Consider the following 24,467-nt stretch of genomic DNA (forward strand, 5'->3'; position numbering starts at 1 on the left):
GAGGCAATAATTAATAGCCTACCAACCAAAAAAAGTCCAGGACCAGATGGATTCACAGCTGAATTCTACCAGAGGTACAAGGAGGAGCTGGTTCCATTCCTTCTGAAACTATTCCAATCAATAGAAAAAGAGGGAATCCTCCCTAACTCATTTTATGAGGCACTACTTACGTTATTATCATATTTTGTAATTATGTTACCTTACACCCAATGAATCTTTGATCTTTATGAAGTCAAGGAAAATGTTTTCCCCTTCACTGAATGCTTAATAACAGGTACCTATGGCAGACCATGGTAAATGTTGTTAGAAGTAATATATAAATTTGATATAATTACATATGTCCAACCAGGCTGCTTATAAATTGGCTGTCTGGAAATTCAAGGGAAAGCTTTCAATGATAATTATTAGATTACAAATACAGTCTGCACATTTGTATAAGAGTGGTATCAGCTCAACATATTCAGTGATTGATGTTATTTGGTTATCTGTATTGCTCTGAAAAGTATAGTTTAAAAATATCAATCCATAATGGGGAGTATTTTCCATGCCATCTATATTGAACTATTGTTCTTTAATATATGGCTAATTAAGTCTTTGACAGAAATCAGTACTCACTTTTTCCTTCAACCAAAGTTGAAAGCTTAGCTTAAAATGAATTACTTCATTCCTCAAAACAGCAAGTTAAATATTTCAACTTGCTGTTTTTTTCATGTAATGCTATGAAGTTTACCTGAAATTTTTAAAAGTGCACATAGTATAAGAACTCAAAAGTTTTTGAATGAATGCTAAATTACATTGCCCTTCATTGAATCTCATATACATTTTCTTGCTCTCTTTTGTTTCTCCACATTCACCTTCATTTCTTCAATTTCCACCTCACTATATATGAGTATTGTATATTCATATGGTCATCTGATTCTGAAATAAACCCACTGTACATAGCATAATATGCTTACGGGTGAATTCATCTTCAACTTTCAACTTAGAAAATGCCCTATATTCTTTCCAATAGTAATACTCTGTACTGGCACGGTGGTTGGTTCTATCACTATAGTTAAGCAAAATAAAATTAGCTGCTAAGGACTAACAATTTGCTAAAATGCCACTGTCTGTGTATTTTAACAACTAATATGCTTTTCACAATAATTTACTAAATGGGGCTATGTGATGACCTGAGAGGATTAACTTCTTTTCAAAGCAATTAATCACAACCTGAGTATTATTATAGCTCAATAAAACTGGCTCAAGCCAGCTTTGTGTGTTTGTTGATCTTATTTTTGTATGCTTGAAGGGATGATAATTTTGTAAGTTTCCTAGAATATCCATTTGATAAATAATCACTACTTTCACTGTAAAAGTACAAAATATATTACTTTTATCTTAATTATAAACAATAAAACTAATGGTCAATAAAGGTATCATCCCTAGTTGTTCCCTCTGTTATAATAAAATGCTTTATTTATTCTTTGCTTCCTTCCACCCCATAAACGTAAACTAGTATTAAGACCCATCATAAATGTAAAATTAATTAAGAAACAACATAATGTTCCTTGTCTATACTTCTCTACTATGTTGTACAGTTTCTTCACCCCACTTATCATTTTCTGTTCTGTGTGTTCCTGGAGATGACTCAAGGTTCTTTTTCTCTATCTCTTCATCTCTCCCCATCAACCTTTAGCTTCTAGTAAAGCCTTCCTACTCAAAGGAGTAAATAAAATCTTACTACTTCACTAAGAGGCTAAAGCAAAGTGAACTCACTTGGCTGACATGTTCCACCTTAGAACCTTTTCTGTCTTCACCAAACTAGTTATGTGACAATGGGAAAAAACCATCCTTTCACCTTTCAAAAGGGAACATTTCTGTCTATGTTCTTCTTTTCTGGTCTCTTTCTGTTTTGCTCACTCCCTGCTTAAATTTAATTATCATCTCAAACATCTGTTTTCTACTCACTTCTTTATCTTGCCATAAAATGTGTTCATATTTCTCTATTAGAAAAACAAAACCCAGACAAAAAACTCTCACCTCTTCTTCTCCCTTAAGCCACTGTATCATGATTTACCTCTCCATGATTATTGTATGAGGTACAACGGAAGGCTGAGAAAACCACAGGTTTGGGTTTCTGGTTCTTTCCTACTACATATTAGGGGAGGGATAATTTAGTATAATGCCAGTTATGTTTAAAAATACCTGCTCATTTGATTTAACATATAACATATATATAGATATAAATATTAGAGTTGTAATGAACTCATTATTACAAATTCATTTGAAGAAGGTAAACATAAATCCCAAGATCAAAGACTTGCCTACAATGTTCTCTCCACCTCCTTCCCCCTCATTTTCTTGTGTGTATACCAATTAGCCTACAATGGTAGAGACCATATGTTCAATTATTCTGCATTATGGAAACATATAGAATTGAGGAGGGCTGATGTTATGTTTCCATAATGCATAATGCATATTTTCTTCCCCTACTTTAAAAGAATACAATATTTAACTGTGACTATGGGAAAAAGTTAATTTTAGAGACCCGTCTAGTTGATACTCGCCAAAATAAGATAATTTTTAAATGTGTTAAGACATATACTACGCTTTGATACAATAAAAAAATATAGAAATCCAGGAACAAAGTTCTATGGAAGAAGCAAACTTAAAGTCAATCAAATTGCAATAAATATTGAAATTTATCTTGCAGAACAACTTTATTGGTTAGTAAGAAAAAAGGAATGAATTTACATCTCACTTTTATGATGAACACGTCTCTGTGAAATAAATCATCAACTTTTATAAAACATGCTATATGTTAATTATTATTAAAGAAATTTGGTTTTTAAAAGGCCCCAATCTAATATTTCTAAGTAAAAGATTTTCTTCCCCCATTTGTCTCCTTTTAAATATGTATATACATACATGTGTATATATACATATACACACACATAATATCAAGTTTTCTTTTAGAAGGTATATTTTCACACATAGGAAATATTTACTATTTCCAAGTCCATTCTTTTTTTTTTTTTGACAGGGTCTCGTTCTGTCGCCCAGGCTGGAGTGCAGTGGCGCGATCTTGGCTCCAGTTCACTGCAACCTCCACCTCCCAGGTTCACACCATTCTTCTGCCTCAGCCTCCCGAGTAGCTGGGACTACAGGCACCCACCACCACACCTGACTAATTTTTTTGTATTTTTAGTAGAGATGGGGTTTCACCATGTTAGCCAGGATGGTCTCAATCTCCTGACCTTGTGATTCACCCGCCTCGGCCTCCGAAATTGCTGGGATTACAGGCGTGAGCCACCACACCCGGTCCCAAGTCAATTCTTTAGCAGGCTCAATGGTATTCAGGAATACTGGCTGGGTACATCAAACAGCTGATATTTAAACACAGTGCTCACTTTGGGAGGCTGAGTTGGGCGAATAACGAGATCCGGAGATAGAGACCATCCTGGCCAACATGGTGAAACCCCATCTCTACCAAAAAAATAAAAAAATCAGCTGGGCGTGGTGGCACGTGCCTGTAATCCCAGCTATGTGGGAAAGTGAGGCAGTAGAATCACTTGAATCTGGGAGGCAGAGGTTGCAATGAGCCGAGATTGTACCACTGCACTCCAACCTGGGTGACAGAGTGAGACTCTGTCTCAAAACAAAAACAAAAATACAAAACTGTGCTAAGAAAAGTTAATCATCATGTGAACTAACCTTTTTTGCCCTATTATCAAGAAAATCCCTCTAGCCACACAGAGTTATCTAATATATGATCTGGTGAAAATAAAGATGGGGCCAATGGCAACACCAAAGCACACTATGAATAAATCATGTTGAGATAATATTCTTAGATACGGAATTAGAGCATATTCATTTCAGTGTGTGAATATCACACTCTGTGGAATTGGTAGTCACACAGTTTCACTGGGCTACAATTTTTTCTCATTCAGAAAAGGGTGGTTATGAAAACCAAATATGTAATCTCATCAATGCCATGGCATCTTACTGTGTGCTAATTTCAGTGAAAATGTAGCTTATATTATTTCTATTACTCCCAACAACCATGAACTATAATATACTGATAGAATTTAACTAGCTTCAAGACTCATACTATCAAATACAGAGGAGATACTGCCACTAGCATCATTTGCTACAGCCAAGGATACCAAATCTCCCTCTCCTGCCCACACTTCTCATATGATTTCCCCAGAACCAGTCAGGTACACCTAAGAGCTTCCTGGATATTTCCACCAGGTTGTCACAAGGAATCTCAAACATAAGACATCAGAAAAGATCTCATAATCTCCCCTTATTTTATTTTATTGGGTAATTGTCACCACCATCCATTTATCTGGTCAAAAGAAGTGTTGGAAACATCCCCTGACTTGTACCTATTTCTTGGATCTTTACCCTGCCTTCTCCTTCTGACTCCTGTCCTTCACTAACAGTATCTAATCAGTAACCAAGACTCATTCATTGTATTTCCTTATGTTTGTTTCCTGCTCTCAGTTCTTGCAGCCCCACCTGAGGTACTTGATTTTTTCTTGCTTGAATTAGTCCAATAGCCACAACGTAAAAATCACCCAGTGCTGGTCTTGCTCTTCTGCAATCCACTTTCACAGTGCAACCAAATCAATCTCTCTAATCTCTTACCTCTCACATCAAAATCCTTCATTTTCCACAGCACAAAGTAAACACTCAATAACTACAGATAACTAAACACATTTTCATTATTTGTGAAGTCTCCTGATCTGGCCCTGGTTTATCTGTTTGTCCCTATTTGTCAGCACATGTCTCTGGAAGTGAAAACTCTAGCAAGAACACAGAGCTGTTACATATGATGTTCCCTGCATGTGGGTACACTCCTAATCCCTGCCCCAGCATGTCTCCTGAATTACCCTTTTCCTACAGAGGTTATAGTCTAGGATGAATGAATAGAATTATACACATGTAAGTAAACAAATATTTTTGGATGCTTTCATATTGTCTTATATATTGTGGGAAAAAAGGAATAAAGTCACTGATTAGAAAATATTTACATGTCTGTCTCCCCCCAAAACTGTATGCCTCTTGATAACAAGGGCATATCAATGACAGAGCAGGAACTTGGTATTTACCGAATGAATAAATGAAGTTATATAAGCAATAATGCGCGTGAAATCCTCAGCATTATTAAAATTATGAAAATGAAGATGATTTATTACTACTCTAAGCACATGGCTGTTGATATTTTATCAATGATAAAGTTGGATTCTAAGGATAACTTATAAATATTAGATTTTTCAAATAGGATTTTAAGGTCATGAGGGCATATATATGTGTATGTATGTGCATATATATGTGCATGTGTGTGTATATATATATAGCTATAGGTATAAAACTATTCAAAACATATATATGTGTGTGTGTGTGTATATATATATAGCTATGAGTTTAGTATTTTAAACTATAGCTTGAAGTACTATTTCAAATAGTATTTTAAAGTTGTGAGGGCATAATTAAGTAAAACACACATACAAATATACATGTATCATCTATCTACATAATATGTATATAACTATACATTAGTTTTATACCTTGGGTATAAGAACTATTCAAAACTAATGTTTTTAATATATGTTAAGTCAAAAGTTTTCTTAATCACTGCCTTATTTTACTTCCTCTTATTAGAGGTCTTAGTAGTCAAAAACTTTTAACCTCTTCAAGGAATTTGCTTCTCATATAACTTGTTGATTTCAGGCTGCTTTCTGAACCTACAGAAACAAGGGTCTTTGAGTGAAAATAACTTTAAGATTATGCTGCCTTTATGAATTTTAGTTTTTCCTTACTCTGCCACCTCAAGTTTCCAGTTTTCAGAAAAATGACTATAAGTTGTAAAAGGCTGGAAGCTAGAACACAAGCATGCATACACACATACACAGGGGAAAAAAGAGCATACTTAAATATAGTGGAAAGCAGTTGTAGGAAAACGTAAGATTGCATTACCACTAAAAGTCTAACACATTTCAGTCTCTACCACTGTAACAGAAAACCTCACAGATACACCAATCACTAGAGACTCATACTTCTAAGCCCCATATGATCTCATATTATCGCCCAGAATGTTTCTATCAGAAATTCTGGTAATATAGCTACCAAAACCACATTAGATGGGAAAAAAAGGCATAAACATAACATTGATTCAACTTGCCCTAGAGTACTCCATTAACCAAATATTCCTACAGTCAACAGGAGAGGAAAACAAACATACACACAAAATCCCAATAATGTATTTACTTGACTGTCCCAGAGTGGTTTGCTTTAGAAAATAATTTGAGTCCATATACTTAAAATGTTTATATTTTAGCAATTACAAATAGACATTAATACAATAAGTGATTATGTCTTCCATAAAATAAAAATAGTATTCTTCATTATCAATCTTTTTTCACATTGTTTTTATTTTTGCTTTTTCTATTTGCATTTTTCTAAGTAGCACAAAGGCCAACTTGCATCCAGTTTAAGGCAAAAGGAATAAAAGACTGAATTAGTCAGTCTTGAATTTAATGTATTTTTACAAAAGATCAAACAGATTTTGAATTAGCATGCTTTGATCCACCATAAAAGAATGCATTTATACCTAATCACATTATTTTCTAAATGAAGAAGAATCACAAATTCTATTCAATATCCAGGTATTTTTCTTATTCAGTATTCAGATGAGTCTGTCTTTAATTAATTTATCAGTAATACTTTTCCTATGGTTTTTAACAAATTTTGCTACATAACAAATGTGCACTTATTTGTCATTTATAGCAAGGTGATGAATATGCTTGCATAAAAAGTTAAGGACATCTTCTAAAATAATTCCAGTGTACTGCCCTGAGCACCTTGAATAAAAGGAACTGTGGTCTGGATGGCTTTTTGCTATGTCCTGGCTGAAGTCAACAGCTGCTAATTGTTAGAATTCATAATGAAGAATCCAGAGACAGAACAATAAAGTGAAAAGGAAAAGTTAAAGAGGCTTTATAGAAGAAGTTCTAGCCTAGAGGTAAAGATAAATTTTTTTGTATATGTATATTTTCTTTTTTCTTAAGTTATCAAAAATTGATAAGAAAAATAAAACCATTCATTCATAGTGTCTAAGATATACTTTTAGAACCACCATCACTTCATAGAAACTAATTTCAGTTCTCATTTATTCCTTCTGTGATTTATTTTATTTTATTTTTAGAACCAGAGCTCGCTCTGTCACCCAGGCTGGAGTGCAATGGCACAATCATGGCTCATTGCAGCCTTGACCTCTGGGGCTCAAATGATTCTCCTACCTCAGCCTACTGAATAGGCACATGGCACTGTGCATGGCAATTTTTTTCTTTTTGTAGAGACAAGGTCTCGCTATTGTTGCCCAGGTTGGTCTGGAACTCTTGGTCTCAGGCGATCCTCCTGCCTCACCCTCCCAAAATGGTGGGATTATAGGCATGACCTACCCTACCTGGCCCCTTCTGTGTTTTAATTCTTGGTCGTGTGTGTGTGTTTTTTCTTTGATTACAAAATCAAGTATGAACCTATTTATTGAAGATGTACTTTAAAAGGATAAAACATTACACTTTAGAAATAAAAACAGCAGCTTTACTCATGTTAGTAATATTTTTAAAAAATTAACACAAGCATGGTATCAGGAAAATATATTTTTGGATAATTTTTAGATACACCTTTCAAAATAAGCTATTTGCTGAAATAGTAATTAAGCTGTGAGAAACACAGTTGGTTTCATGAACACCAAAATGTGGGGATTCACAAAAATTCAGCTATTTTAAAGGCTAGTACACAAGAGTCAGTGATAGATATCTCTTCTGCTACCTATGTTGGTGTTCTTAAGTGATTTCCACAAACAGATGCATGCACGTAAAGCAAGTTACATTCTATTAGATAAAAGTTCACTTGATTTATATTTCAACTGGACTTCCACTTAAAATGTTTTTTCTTAAAATAAAAAGAAATAGAAGCAATTAATGTTCTTATGTAATTTTTTGGTGCATCATCTGCTGAGTAAATCTGCTCCTCTACTCATTTTTTTAAATAAAGTTTTACTGGCACACAGCCATATTCATTTTTTTTACATATACTCTAAGGCTGCTTTCACACTACAAATGTAGAGAGCTGAATATCTACAAAAGAGACCATACAGCCCATAACATAAAAAATATTTGATATCTGTTCATTTATAGGCAAATTTTATAGACAAATCACTTGTTTTATTAGTTAGAAATTTAAATATAAGATATTCTGCTATCTCTTAATAGTCCTCTCTACAGTTTGCCACTTCAAAACTGATCTTCCTACTGAATTTGTCCCTCTCTCTTCATCCCTTTGGCATATAATCTAATTGAGGCCCTCAAAATATCAAAAAATATTAATGCCATTTAATTTTTATATGAGAGGTTCTTATTTTCTAGTTCATCTTGGTGATTAATCATGTATTTACACACTTTTAAAAATTTTTTTGTCTATATATTATCATTGCAAGTTTCTGTTGGTAACAAGCAGGCTGCAAATGAAAAGTAAATGAACAATCATTATATACTACTTAGAGCCATTAGGAGAGCTACTATCAAAAAACACCAAAAACAAACTAGAAATGTTGGTGATGATGTGAAGAAACTGGAACTTTTTTTCACTGTTGGTGAAATATAAAAAATTAAACAGAGTTGCCAAATTATCTAGCAATTCCACATATGGATGTATGGCCAAAAGAGATGAAATCAAGGACTCAAAGAAATATTTGTATAACCTATGTTCGTGGGAGCATTATTCCCAATATCCAAAAGTCAGAAACCATCCAATGTCCACTGATTGATCAATGTTAAACAAAATGTGATATATACATAAAAGAATATTATTTAGTCTTAAAAAGGAATAAAATTGTGACACATGTTACAACATGAATGAAGGTTGAGACATTATGCTAAGTGAAACAAGCCATTCACACACAAAATATATAATGTATGATTCCACCCACACCCATATGACCATATGAATAGTTAAATTCATAGATTTGTTGCTTAAAAGGTATAGTTTCAGTTTTGCAAGATGAAAAGAGTTCAGTGGATGAATAGTGCTGATGGTTGCACAACAATGTGAAGGTACTTAATCCCACTATTCACTTAAAAATGATGAAGGTGGTGTATTTTATGCTATGTGTACTTTACCACAAATTTTAAAAAAGAATTAATTCAAAATATTTTTAAGAAAACATAAATAAATTTTTGAAAGTGATTATTTAAATTCTGCCAACTTAATGTATTAGCCAAGAGTAGGGCTTTGGTTTCAGAGGGGCCTCAGTTAAATCTAGGTTCTAGTACTTGAGAAGGTTGCTTAACATCTGTTAGATACCATTTACACAAATGTGAAATAGAGATATGAATAATACCAATCCAAAATTACTTTGTGAGAATTAAACATGACTTTGCACAGAACCTCAATGAATGTAGCTACTCTACTTATTTATTACATTTATATGCAGAAAGTTCGTATTTTTAAAATGCATTAATTATTTTTCTAAATATATCATAACCTCTTTAATTTTTCTGTAATATATAATTGCTAGCACACTGCTAGGTATATTGCAGAAGCTTAAAAATACACTTTAAAATATGATCAACCAACAGGGGCATTAAAAGAGTAAGAGAAGTGGAAAAATACCTGACTGTGATACAGTCTCTGTAAAAGACAAAAGAAAGGCTATTTTTTTTCCTGTAAAATGGAAACTTAACCAGAGAGAAATTAAATAGCAACCAGTTTTAAACTACAGTATTATAGGAATGATAAATTTATCAGTAAAATATAGATAAGGCTCAATAGACAAAACTACCAAGTAATTTTTTTAAAAAAAAAAGAAAAAATAGAAACACAAAGTAAGACCTTAAAGATCCAAAGAAGCAATTTTTCAACTAAATATTACTTTATTCTCACAATGGATATATTAATATAATCTTTGATTAACCCAAATATCAATATCTTATTCTCTAAATTTAACTTATGAATTAAGAGTTGGATGCACAATTCATCTCAGTAACACAAGCAAAATGAACATCTGTTAACTTTCTGCCATGTAAGTTTGTGTATGGTGGGGGTGGGTGTGAACAGAGCCTCTGATGTGTAATGTTCTTTCCATCTGCACACCAGGTGGCACTGCATGGTTAATCAGAAGACGATAAAACATATCAAGATTCCTTACATATTTGGAGATAGGAAAGCAAATAAATCAAAACGTTGTTTCAAAAATAAAACTTTCTTAGATGTCCACAGTATTAATGCTTAATAATGCATTTAAGAGTTTATGTTTCCACTTCATATTGTAATCATTCTTGCAGTATTGTTTCCCTCATATATTAATTCCTGGCATAACTTATAATAGTACTAAGTAATACGAGTTTAAGAAACAGAAAAAGTAATATAACCAAACTAGACTGTATTTGGGAAGTTGGGAACAATATGACTGTTTTGGACACCCTTAAACCATTCAAAGGCAAGATCTGAAGGAAAACTGATTTGATATAAATTTCAATTGCATTGCTTCTAAAATAGATTTGTTATTTAAAATACCTAATGCAGTCCCTTAAAGCTTTGGTCTTGCTTTAGAGTATATGGATATTAAGCATTTAGAGTCAAAAAAGCTGTTTAAATGACAAAGAAAGAGATTATTAGATCACTTTATCTAATCCTGCTAATGAAAGATGGCATAGCTTAACTTGTATGAACAGGAAATAAGGAATGGATAAAACACAAATTATCCTCCAAAATTTCACATTTCTGTACTTTGGTAAGATTTTTCTAGAAAGAAATATCTATCATAAATGGAAATATGCCTAGTTTCCTCCAACTTGTATCAATCCCTGCCATTTCCATGCCATTTTCCTTTTCTCTTACTAACCCCTCTTTCCTTCTGTGTATGTCTTCTTCAGTTCACCAAACTTTACATAGCAGCAATTCGTAAGGTAAGAGCTATGTGGTTTGTAGTATGAAAATAGCTATCCAATAGTACATCTCCTAGCTCTATTTGAAAACCACTGTGTACTGTGCACATGAATACAATGTAGTCTTGAATTCTCCACATTCAGCTTCATTGAATTGTGGTGGGTGGAGGGGAAGGGTTGTGTACTGTGATGTTCCAAAGGTCTTCTTGACGATATCCACCATCTCAGTAACTTCTAATTTTGTTAAGTATTCTAAAATTTATCCTTCAACATCAATATTCTACCCCTAGAGGACAATGCAGACCTATAGTATGATTACCAAATGGAAGACAAAACAAAACATCATGATGCTCCTAAGGACAAATGTCATATGCTGAAGCCCTAATCTCAAACGTGATGGTATTTGGAGATGGGATCCTTGGGGTGTAATTAGTTTTAGTTACATTCATGAAGGTGGGGCCCCTATCATGGGATTAGTGCCCTTATAGAAAGAAGAAACGCCAGAGGTCTTTCTCTTTCCATGCAGATAAACTAAGGAAAGGCCACATGGGAACACACAGGGAGAAGGGAGACATCTTCAAGCCAGGAAGAGGGCCTTCACCAGAACCCAGCCATGTTGGCATTCTGATCTCAGACTTCTAGACTCCAGAATTGTAAGAAAATAAATGTTTGTTATTAAAGACACTCAGTCTCTGCTATTTTGGCATAGCAGCCCAACAAGACTAAGATAATACCCACAGTATCTGTTCAATAATAACCCCTTCCAGGTTCAAATGACAATTAGTTCCCACAAAAAGAAAAATGTAACTGGCAGCCATAAACAGCAGTTGAAAGACAACATTTTGCTTAGTTCAGTAATTTTCCAGTTCTCTTATCAACTTCTCTTTAAGAGTTAATTAAACCATTGGAAACTACTAAGATTAATGCTTAAACAATGAAAACACCAAAAAGAATTGTTTTACTTCTTTAATTTAGGTAACTACCATAAGTAAAACATGTCTTTATTCCATGAAACATATATAGAAAAATACAATACAAATTCCTCCATGTCTCCATCCAAAGAAATACAAAGAAGATAAATGTAAAGAAGGTAAATGCAAAGAAGATAAAATATTTTAAAATATAATTTGTGCTTTTTAATAAAAGTTCCTTTAAAATAAAAGTATAAAAGTATAAGCTATAGAATGTTAAAATAATCTTATTGATTAATAAATTATCTCCTTTTTACAACAATATGGACGACATAGTTAGTTAATAGGGTTAATTAGTTAATCATTAATTAATTAATCAATACTTCAACAGATATTTATTGATCATCTACAATATGTAAAGACTTCTACAAGTAGAAAAAGCCATGATTTTTAAAAGTGTTTCCTTATATCATTATCTTCATCACAAAACGTTCATTAAATACCCTAGCGAGCACTACCATTAAAAATTAACCAAAAATACTTAAAGAAAATATCTGATATTCAGCACAGTAATGTAATACTTGACATAATTATAAGGAATCAAAGAAAGAATGACTTAAGAGTGCCTTTGAGTCGTTAATCAGAACTAATGAATATGTCTTTGTATTTTGTCAAAAACAAAAAAAGATAAAAGAGGATGCTTGGAAAGATCCATGAATTTTAAGCAGTGAAGTAATCATGTATAATCTCAAAATTTCTCAACAAGTTATTACATTGCTTTTCATTTCTTCCATTGTTTCTTTTTTTTTAATTTTCCAATTATTTAACTTCAAAAAACTTTATGGATGTTTTATTATATGCTCAGAAATGTGCTGAAATATGGAATTCAAGGATAAAAACCAACACCAACTCTCATAAATGTTTAATATACTGTGTTTGTGTGGGTGACAGGGAAGGGATATATGCACACAACCAAAACTAACAAAAGGGAAACTATATTCTTTACTATAAATGACATATATTTCATTATATATGAACACAGAATAAACTTTTCCTTTCTTTTGTCTTCCTTTCTTTTCTTTCTTATTTATTTATTTATTTATTTATTTATTTATTGTGAAACAGTGCCTCACTCTGTCATCCAGGCTGGAGTGCAGTGGAACCATCTCACCTCACTGCAACCTCCGCTTCCCACACTCATCTCCCATAATCAAACTATTTAGGGATCAGTGGCAGTTTGGTGAGCTTGGAATCAGAACAAGGAGATTCAGAGGTCTTTAAAATGGACTTCTCTGTTTATGTTATGACCTGGGCTCAAAGAACTCCTGGTCCATTGATTCAGGTGCCTTAAAAGAGATACTGTCAATATTTCTGATATTTCTGCAGGTTCCCCTTTTCTTCCTCAACACTTCTAAAGATGACCAGCCCCCACTGCCTGCTTCTGCAGATTAATATGTGCTTTCTACAGATATGTTAATATGATCAAAGAATAATTGCCCTACATCTATTTTATCTCCTTCTGGGGCTTTACATGAACTCATTAAGTAATGATTTAATGAACTCTCAGCTGGAATTCTATTTCCCTCATTTCCAAATTCTTGGGAGCCATTTTACAATTATACCCAAGTACTTACAAGTGACACTAGATTAAACAATATTACAAATAAAAAAGTGGATTGGCAAAATACTCAAGACTTGCTTTTTGCTTAAAATTAAGTCAGGTTTATTTTTTAAAATAATTTATTCATAGTTGTGGATAGTGACTAAACAATCTACATTTTTATCTGGGGATAGAAGTAACGTGAACGGTCTAAAAACTTTATTGCATTTTCCTCTAAATAAATAGAAAGTATACACAACTATGTACAATTTAGAAATTCCTGATTAAGAAGCCAATTAAGAGTAACTTTTATAGAGAAGAATTCTGGCTTTGTGAAGGCATGACAGATTTAACTAAAGGCCACTCTGTAGCAAATTTAATACCACAATCTCTCAATGGATTTTCTTAATTATAATTATCTCTTCTTTGTCTGTTATAATATTTGGGAATCTTCACATTTAAAAAATATTATTTTCTGATGGTAACTGAAAGAAAACCAATTTGTGATAACAATGAGAAAAATGAGGCTAAATATAAAGACTAATTCTTCTTGAGTATGAGCTTATCTTCTTCAAGAATCTTAAGTGAGATGCTGAAATGTAGACAGAGTCATATTGGCTTTGAGTCACAATTGAAGTATGGATATTTACACTTGTTTTTTTTTTTTTTTTCTTTCTCTATAAAACTCATTTTCCATGCTTTAGTTGCCATTAACTTCTTTTCTGTTACCTTTGATAGTCTTAATTTTCTTATCCATAAAAGAGTGTTAAGAATATCGACCTCAAGGACCATTTTAAGAGTTAAAAGGATAGATCATGTTAAGAATTGAGCCTGGAATAATATTCACTATTATCGCTGTTATTACCAATATCACCACTGCTAATATCACTATTCCTATTTGTTTATTTCATTACTAGTGTAATACCAAAATTATAATAATGTAAAATGTATTCCCCCTGGGTTTGGGCAATGTTATAATCCTCCAAAATTGCCAACTTTGTTAAACAACCTATAAATTTACTTTACAGTCAAAAGAGTTGCATTTTAAAATCAATAATTAAAAATACTTATAAAGTTCCTACTATGTACCAGCTACTTTGCTAGGCACCAAACATTTGTCAGTGAAAAAGTCAGAGAGAATCTACAGTCTTTAAGAAGTTTAACTTCTAGTGGTGGAAACAAACGTGTAACTAGTCATTTATAATAAAGGGGGTGAAGAAGTGCTATACTACAGCAAAAGTCCAGTCTGAACATGTAGAAACAGAGCAGGAACATAGGGTTTGTGTGGGGCAGTGGGTGAGGAAGATGATTCATTAATCCAGGCTAAAGTATGAAGGTAGAGAGTAGATCATCACAAGTAAAATAATTGTATCAAATAGTAAAAAAGCATCTAAGTCAAGAATATAAATATGAAAATAAAGATAGCTCTAGACCCATGTCCAAAAATGGAGGTTAAAAAAACTTCAGATAAGGTAAAACTAAAAACAGTTCAGAATGGCTGAATCACATAATTTAATAGGAGAAATGACTAGAGACATAGCTGTGACCAAATCAAGAAGAGCTTTGAAAACCTTTGTGGGGACTTTTCTTTATCTGAAAGGAAATACGGAGTTATGGAAGAGTTTTAGTGAGGAATAATGATCAGATCTGATTTCAGCATGATTACTACTTTTGTTGTGTGAATAGTGGTGGCCAAAGAGACTGGTTGAGGCCACAGTAGTATTCCAGTGGCATTAAGGGAGGGGAGTGGTGGTAGCAAGAAGTAAGTTCAAGGGAAATCTTTTGGGTAGACACAAGTAAAGCACTTGGTGTTGAAAAAGTGACTATTCATCTCTATAACATCTTCCTGTAGTTCCTGCTTCATAGTGACTATCATAATGGATTTCACTGCATTTTCCCTTTAACCCCTTCTTTCTCATGCATTCTAAAAACAAAAATTCAAAGAAAGAAAAACTTGTCAGAAGAATATATAAAGTTTGATCAGTTACCTAAACGGATCTTACTGGATGTTCTTTCCCTTGTATGCTTGTTTAACCTTTTTGGTACTACCATGTTTTATGAGGCTATGAGAGGAAAACTATCAGAAGATGGACAATCAGAAAGAGAAAAAGAAATGGGCTCCTTTAAAACAAAGACCAAAGGTCCATCTCTTCAGTTATCTATAACAGTGATTCTTAACCTGGCTCTAGAATAAAATTACCCACAGAACTTAAAAAAAAAAAAAAAAAAAAAAAAGGAATTATACCCATGTCCAGTCCGTCTACCCGACTACGTCCCACTCCTGAAATTGTGCAATATGGTTGTTCTTTTTGAATGTCTTATGATACTTCTGACTCAATTTAATACCAACCTAAACACTGAATTCAAATTTCTTTATTGTTTTTTAAATTCTTAGCACAGTGTTTGGGACACTGATTGTAGTCATTCAATATTTATTTAACTCATTAATAGCTACTTACTGATAGGTGTTGAGTATACTATGGGAAAAAGGTGTTTAGTCCATCAGGGTCCTTACATTGCATAGCACTGACTATCAAACTTTAGAGCCACATTTAAAAAATACATTCTATTTTATTGCAGTGTGTATGTGCAAGCACACACATCAAACACACACACACACAGCTGAAAAACATTTTTCACAAAATAACACTTGCCCTAACCATAGCCAACACACTTTGATATTTTCTATTCTATTATTTTCTGGTTATTTTTATAAAATAAAAGGGAAGAAACAATGGTTGTAACCTATTATGTCAATTTCAATACCAAACAAAGAAAGCCATCCAATATTTTTAAAAAGCCTTGTATAGTAGATGTTCCAATTCTACTTCTCAATATTGTCAGTAACACGCTGTCCAGGTGCTTTGACTTCAGTAAAACTACCAAAATTTTAGAGTCTTTAAAAAAGACTCCATTATTGTGAAGATAACAGACTGATTTTGAGTAAGACATAGGGCTTTATCTCAGTACTTAGAAGAAACCAAACTTCTCATGGCTCAAGACACATAAGTCTTTAGAAGTAACAATGATGTACATTCAATGAGATAATTTCCTTAATGAACTCTGGTAGTATTTGTTAGAGAAAACTCTAAAAGTGAGAGACTTTTCACGAGCAATGTCACACACAATAGTTAAAATCAGGAAACATACAAACAGACTTATCTTAATACAATGGGCTTAATGAACTATCTTCATTAAGTCATAGTTAATTAAAAATATTTTTTATTTTACACAATGTAACATAGAATAAGATGGTAGTTATAAATACACAAGATCAATAACTATGGCATTTCCAGCTACAGAAAGAGAAAGCATCTCCTTTTTTTTTCTTTTTTTTTTTTTTTAGAAGGAGCATCACTGTCGCCAGACTAGAGTGCAGTGGCAAGATCTCGGCTCACTGCAACCTCCGCCTCCCAGGTTCAAGCGATTCTCCTGCCTCAGCTTCCCATGTAGCCGGGACTACAAACACACGCCACCACGCCTGGCTAATTTTTGTATTTTTAGTAGAGACAGGGTTTCACCATGTTGGCCAGGATGGTCTCGATCTCTTGACCTCATGATCCGCCCGCCTCGGCCTCCCAAAGTGCTGGGATTACAGGCATGAGCCACCATGCCCGGCCTGGCATCTCCATTTTTAAAAACTACCTGTGTAACCAACATGTATGCACCAGGTACTAAGAGTGTTTTCTTTGCTACTAAGTGCTTTACTAATCTCATGTGTCAAACACTAATGATGATGCACACCTGTAACAGAGACTTTTATTTCTATCCTCTCTCAATATCTGTCATCCCCTTTCCCTATGATTCTTGATATTTGATGGAGATTATGTCCCCCCAGCAAAAGGCAATACTTCCCGGCACCCTCTGCTGTTGCCATGCTTATATGATCAGTTTACAGTCAATGAGATAAAAGAAGAACTGATTTGTGTCACTTCTGGCTCATAAATATAATAGTAAAGGAGCTGCTTCCCTCTTTCCCACTTCTATTAGCATGAATGTGAACATGGTAACTACCCATAGACCAAAGACGGAATTCAGGTTTGAAAATGGCTTACACTGTTACATGAGAAAGAACAACATGTTTATATTGTTTTACCCTCTATTGTTTTCTGAAAGTGCCCAAACCTATATCCTAAACAATATGGAATTCCTATTCTACATTTCCTCCTACAAAATCAGTGAGAAAGGGTAGATAAAATAAGTGAGTAAAGTTTAATTACAATATGGAAGCAAGGTTAACGAATAAAAGTATGTAAAGTTGTATGGCTGTCCAAGTAACCGACAGTTATATGGCAATAAAAAGGTCATAAATTCACAAATCCACACACATGAGTGTCAAATAAACGTTTCCTAGAGAATACGGCTACTTGTCTTCCACAGACTGAAGCTTTTCTTTTTTGACATGATGAAATTTTTTGTGTATGTTTCATACAAAATACTGAAATAGAGCATAACTGCATTCCTCACATCACTACACAAAAATGTCAAAGATTCACTTCTCAGCATGAAAATGCACAGCACATAAATATGAAAGGACTCTCCATTCTAAATGCTGTATTCACATCTCAGTGCAGAATCAAATGGAGACAACTGTAATGTGAATTTTGGAATAATTTGGAATAATTTGCTTCTTATGTAATTAATTTGGATATTTCAATATATTGGTTACTTTATTGGTCCACATTTCTTCAGTACAGAGACAGTACAGAGACTACTTCAGTACAGTAGACAAAGTTCTTACAGATACATGTATTAATAATTGTATTGGTATATACTCAAATAATGGAAAACATATCTTTTTGTATAATGGTGAATTTCAAATAGTTATTTGATAACATTATCAGTATTGCAGACCTAAAGTCTGATGAAATTTTCCACTTATTACTGACCAAGCATTTTTGATCATGTGTTTATTGACAGTAATTGGAACTTATAGACACCTGCTCAATTTCTTTACATTAAATTCTCAATGCAAACGTAATGTTGAAAAGTAAAGCTAAAGTCAAATATAATATGCCTAAAAATAGAACCTAGGGAAAATATCAGATCTTGCCTCCTTCCTACTTTTGATATACACAATAATTATAATATTGTAATTAAGATCATATAGACAGATACTAACGGCAATAGCACCCAAAATTTTCTGAAAGGAAGGAGGTTCAGTTGAGACATTTAGGAGCCAGATGACAGTGCAAATTTATATTGCTTTCCATAATTTTTCACCTAAAAAAAGGGGCTGACAGACATGGTCTCAGATGTGACATTCTGATAAGAAAAGTTTAGTGGACAAAGAAGCATTAATAATGACTGCACTCCAGAAAGGCAATAAAAAAGGACAGCTGCCAAACAAACATTATTCAGTGTGTGATCACTTAAAGTGATGATATTTAGAACTTCACATTCTGGGTGAGAACTGCCAAAGAGACAGACAAAGTAAAATACAAGACGAGGGGTTTATATTAAAAATGAGTAACAGTTTAACACATTGCTCCCAACCTTTTTAGTACCAAGGACCAGTTTCATGGAAGAAAAATTTTCCATGGACCAGGTCGGAGAAGATGGATGGTATCGGGATGAAACTGTTCCACCTCAGATTATCAGGCATTAGTTTTAGATTCTCATAAGGAACACGCAACTTAGATCCTTCGCATGCCCAGTTCACAACAGAGTTTGCACTCCTATGAGAGTCTAATGCCATTGGATTCTAATCTAATCTAATGCTGATCTGACAGGAGGCAGAGCTCAGGCAGTAAGGCTCACTTGCCCACTACTCACCTCCTGCTGTGTGGCCAGGTTCCTAACAGTATAGTACGACTTCATGGCCCTGAGTTTGGGGATCCCTGATTTAACATACTCAGTTTATATGCCATAATTGCCCATAGTACAAATCATATTAGAGAATGAATACAACATGCATGAGGCAAAGACTAAGTCAAGTCAACTCACTTGTTCTCTCTGGTCTCTCAGTAAACACTAAGTGAAAGAAAAATGCTAGAAAACTCATTCCCTATAACAAATTTAGGCAAAATATGAGAAAACAGTATACATTGAGTGCTTCAGGAGTAATACACTGTCTATGGGACTTTCAGAACACTGATGGAACATTTAAAAAATTCAACCAAATAAGAAAAATCTTTAGAAAATTTTGAAAAATGAATAGCAAAAGGGAAACAGCCAACTCTGTCCTTCATTATCACTTTAGTCAATTGTTGTATCATAAAAAGAAAGCTACAGCCTCTAGACAGATTCTGAGTTTCTGGTGACATGACTTGAAAATATTTTCTTCCTAGAGATTCTCACTGGTGATGATGGTGTGCTGAAAGAATGGGAAGATTAAAAAAAAATCTTGCCAAAATCTCTCCATAATTAAGGTGAAACAACACAACTACTTGTAAAATAGAAATTTAGTTACTTGGCCAACCATTTCTATCTGTTATTCCCTGAATAAATATAACTTCCATCATGAAAATGTCTGAAGGCAGTCATTCTTCTGGATAATGCTAGGAAATAAAAAATACACTATAAATAAATATATTTAAGAGTAAACTACTCACCTATTCCAATGAAAGCAGCTTTGTAGCCTTTTTCTTTCAAAGTGCTAAGAGTCATTTCATTCACTGAAAGGCTTTTACCACAAATTATCTATAAGAAATAACATTTTGCATAAGAAAATTTAGCATTTGATTAATTAAAATCTTAATATCTAACATCAAAAATAATAAAAAGTCTGGCAAAAATTCTATGAGACTCCATATAAAACGTGACAACATTTTTGCCTTTTAGTATACAGGTTTACATACACAAAATAGCATATAAATAGAACAGGAATATGTTCTATTAAGGGCTAAATGCAGAAGAAAAGCCAGTGTCATTAAAATCATCAGTAAGCTTCCATAGCTCGCATAATATGTACGAAGCACGATGTGGGGCATTTAAATAATAAGATGAGAAGACACATTTCCAGCATCAATGTACAGTCAAGCAGGGGCAAATATATACACAAATAAATATAATATAAAACAGGCTATGATCACCACATGTGTATGAGAGTTCAGAGGCTGGGGAGATTCATTTTACCTAAGCTTAGAAGGTCAAGAATACAGAGAAGTAGGACTTCAAATAAGGCCTTTAAAAGGAAAATACAGGATTTTGATAGGGGACATTGTCAAGGGAAAAAGAACAAAGTCTGGAAGCAGAGTGTAGTCACCCCTATTAAAAGTCACACTACTTGGTCAGTTCTCAGACAAGACAATTTTCACTTTTGGAACCTACTAACCAAAGAGGTGTCAGGGTCCCTAGGAATAAAGACCCTGAAACATCCCGGCAAGTCAATGCTGTGATTCCCCCAGTCCTTTCCCAAAGGAAACTATGGTCATTTATCCAGGCAACTAAGCCCTGGAAAAAGGGGAATAATCGGACATTTCAAGGACTACCAAGCACTGGTTCTTCAGTAACACTGATACTTGGAGACATAAGAGTGGGTACCTACGGGGCAAGGCAAAAAATGGAGCCTGACTGAAGTCTAGTTCACAGTGGACCCACTGAAACCACAACCCAGTCAGTGATCATTCTCCTAGTCTCTAAGAGCATAATAATTGAAATTGTTACGCTTGTCAATTGAAGTAATCCCTACACTGGGTCTCTGGTCTGTGAAGTAAGAGCTATAAAAGCTATCGTAGTTGGGAAGGTCACATTAAAATATCTGAAATAAATATATCTAAAATATCCAGCCAAGCGATTAAATCAAAGATAATATCCTATCCTGGGTGCAATGGGATGAGGAGAGATGGTAGTGGTCCCTGTCATATCCCCATTTAATCCACCAGCCTGTCCCCTGCCAACACCAGAGAATTTCTGGAGGATGACTACAAACGTCTGCAGGCTTAACTAAAGAGTAGTCCTGATTGCAGTTTCTGTTACAGATGTGGTATTATTGCTAGAGAAGTTTTATAAGGCCACACATACACTGCATGTGGCCATTGATTTGGCAAACGCATACTCCTTCCACTCCAATTACAGAAGGAGATCAGAAATAGTTCAGAGTCACAGAGTATAGATAAGAATATTCATTTACAGTTTTGCCTCAGGGATATGTCAACTCTTTTCAGTAATAATATATGTAATCTGAAGCGATCTGGACATCCCACAGAACGTCACAGTGATTCATTACATTGACGACATCAGGCAGATCAGACAGCATGAACAAGAGATGGTGAGTATGCTGGAAACTGTTAAGATATCTGCACTCCAGAGGGTGAAAGATGAACTCTATGATAAGGGACTGGCCTCTCGAGTGAAGTTTAGAGATCCAGTTATTAAGTATGCACCAGTAAGTCCCCCTAAAAGTAAAAGACAAATAGCTGCATCTCACATTTCCTGCCATATAAAAGGAAGCACAATGCCTGGTAGGTTTCTTTGTGTTCTGAAGGCAAAATGTTCCTAAAAACAAAATCTCTAAGCTGAGTCATAGAAGAAGAGCAATGTATACCCATGAAATGATAATTACAGCTACACTGAATAGTGCACCTAAGTGTACAGCTCTCTTCTAAGTACTGCATATACTGACTCATTTAATCCCCACAGCAGCCCCATGAAGTGTTATCAGTATTTTCATTTTACAGATAATGATACTAAACGACAAGAGAGCTTACATAACCTTTATTGCAGTCACATATGCAGTCTAATTTCAGAGCCAACATGCATAATTGCTGTGTTCTTGTGCCTCTTGAGGTTAGAGGGCAGAGCTGGCACCATCCTCAAGGGCAAAGAACAGCATATTGTATGTGAAGACGTGCTAAAAAGGTTGTGTTTCAGGAGTATAAAGTGCAAAGCAAGCAATGGAGCAAGAAGCTGGAGAGGAGAAGATGACTGGAACTGGATCATAGAGGGTCATATTTTGTCTTCCTAAAATAGTAATTCTGTTTTTATATTGGCAGATATGGTAACTGTCAGAAAGTTTATAATAAGGGGACAACCAAGGTAAGATTAATACCTAATATTTAGAACTCTGGAAGGTATGAAACAACATTAAACTGGAACATGAATTAAATATGTATTATTCAAAGCATTTTATAGTAATTAATAGTATTACTATTAGAAATAGTAGAATTTGATGCCATTAAAATTATCTAATAGTGAGGCTTTAGAACTTTAATGTATTCTAACTTTTAAATAATACATATTTTATTGGAAAAGGAAAAGAATTTTGCTGTTTGTTTTATGAATCAAATGCCCTTCATACCAATATATAATAAAGGTTAGACATAAAAGAAAACACCAGGTCCAGACATGCTAATAGAATATTAGCAAACTGAATAAGAATGCCATTTTCAAAGTTGAGCAATGAGTTAATTGGTGGAGGTGATTCTCAAAATACTTAATCTTAGGTTTACTTTATTCAGTGCCTCTGCAGGAAGATTCAAGAAGACCTCCCAACCTTTTTGAGATGGGTATTTGTGGGAGAAGGCACAATAGTTTAGCTTAATAGTGACTTTTTGTGATTTATCAAAGAGGAATAAAGACATCCCAATCCTTCCACCACAGCAGAGTGAGCATGTCTTTGATTTTGTAACATATAAGAAAGGTGCTCAGACATTTTGTATTTCTACAGTAATTCTGATTCTACTGTAATATATAATAGTGTGAAAATGGGAATGGAAAACAGTTGAGTTTTCCTTTCGTGTATGGAAAGCTGCAAAGACAAGTATCTTGACTCTTGGTATGAATCTACTGTGAAGCAGACCAGCAAGACGACTTTACCATGGACAGACATTGTGGGAAAGATGGAGGATGGTCATCATTGGGCAGCAGCAGATCCCTGGTAGAAATGGGGACGAAGCAATAACAATAACATTCCATGGAGTGACAGGCACCAGACTTCTTTCCTTTCTGTGAATGAGAAACTATTCAAATTTCCCTTTCCTAAAAGTCTGAGGTCCCAAATATTTGCCATGCAAGAAATGATCTATTCTTAAAAAGAATTAGAAGAAAGATTCCTTGACAACAAAGGTAAAGCTCTACTTACATTATGCCTTGGGAAATTGAGATGAAATGTGTGTTAACTAAAACTAGAATTGCAAGACAACTACAGCTATCAGGAACATCACGTTGGCTGATAAGTTATGAAATCTCAATGCCATTTGTTAAATAAATATGATGCTAGAAAAATCACATTATGGGCATCTGTTTGGTGTTTTTGTTTCTTTATTCCTGGTATTTTTACATATGTAATACTTTCCATCTTGATTTTCTTAGATATGAATAACAGTATATATTCTACCTTCCTCTAATAACTTTAGCAACATATTATTAGATATTTCCTACCTAAATTCAGAATACAAATTCAATCTATTTCAAGTTCAGTGTAACAGTCACTACTTTAGTCCAACAGTTCTGAATGTCATGTACCCTGAGCCAAAGTTCCATCTTAGTCTCTTAGGGATTTGATGAAAACTTTCTTTTAATACTATAACATGTATTTATACACATAATAACATTTATTATGCAGGATAAAGGCTTACAACTTTTTTTGTGGAGTATAAATCTTCAGACAAAATAGGTGATGCCTATTATTTTAAAAAATCAAATAAAAACATACATACTCTTCATGGTTTTCTAATAGAAAATTTGGTTAAATAGACCAAATATTTCCAGATGCTCTAAGATAGAAAATAAAATGAAGAACTTTGGAAAGTATTTTGCTTTCTTTAGAATTGAAAATTTAGTGTACATGTTTCCTTGTAGGAGAGAAATAATATGATTTTATATTTATTTTCTAATACTACCTCACAATCACAGATATTCTTGGTACAAATAATCATAGTGAAAAACAAGATGTTATTAGAGGTTATCAAGAAAAAGATAATACCTGTATTAGATATTTCATCTCAAACTATGAAGCAGAAGAAATGTATAGAAATTGTTTTTTTCTTGTATATTTGTTTGAGTTCTTTGTAGATTCTGGGTATTAGCCCTTTGTCAGATGAGTAGATTGCAAAAATTTTCTCCCATTCTGTA

At 33.8% G+C, this 24,467-nt stretch overlaps 1 protein-coding gene across 1 annotated transcript in view; it reads right to left on the bottom strand.

The window, feature by feature from the left end:
* DPYD (dihydropyrimidine dehydrogenase) overlaps positions 1-24,467 on the bottom strand; it is an 861,792-nt gene that overhangs the window by 579,529 nt on the left and 257,796 nt on the right. Inside the window, exon 8 of the mRNA XM_011959403.1 lies at positions 20,006-20,093. Coding sequence (XP_011814793.1) covers positions 20,006-20,093 — 88 coding nt within the window. The remainder of the gene's footprint in view (positions 1-20,005; positions 20,094-24,467) is intronic.

The sequence above is a fragment of the Colobus angolensis genome, unplaced genomic scaffold (genome assembly GCF_000951035.1).
Source record: "Colobus angolensis palliatus isolate OR3802 unplaced genomic scaffold, Cang.pa_1.0 Scaffold491, whole genome shotgun sequence".
Classification (NCBI taxonomy): domain Eukaryota; kingdom Metazoa; phylum Chordata; class Mammalia; order Primates; family Cercopithecidae; genus Colobus; species Colobus angolensis.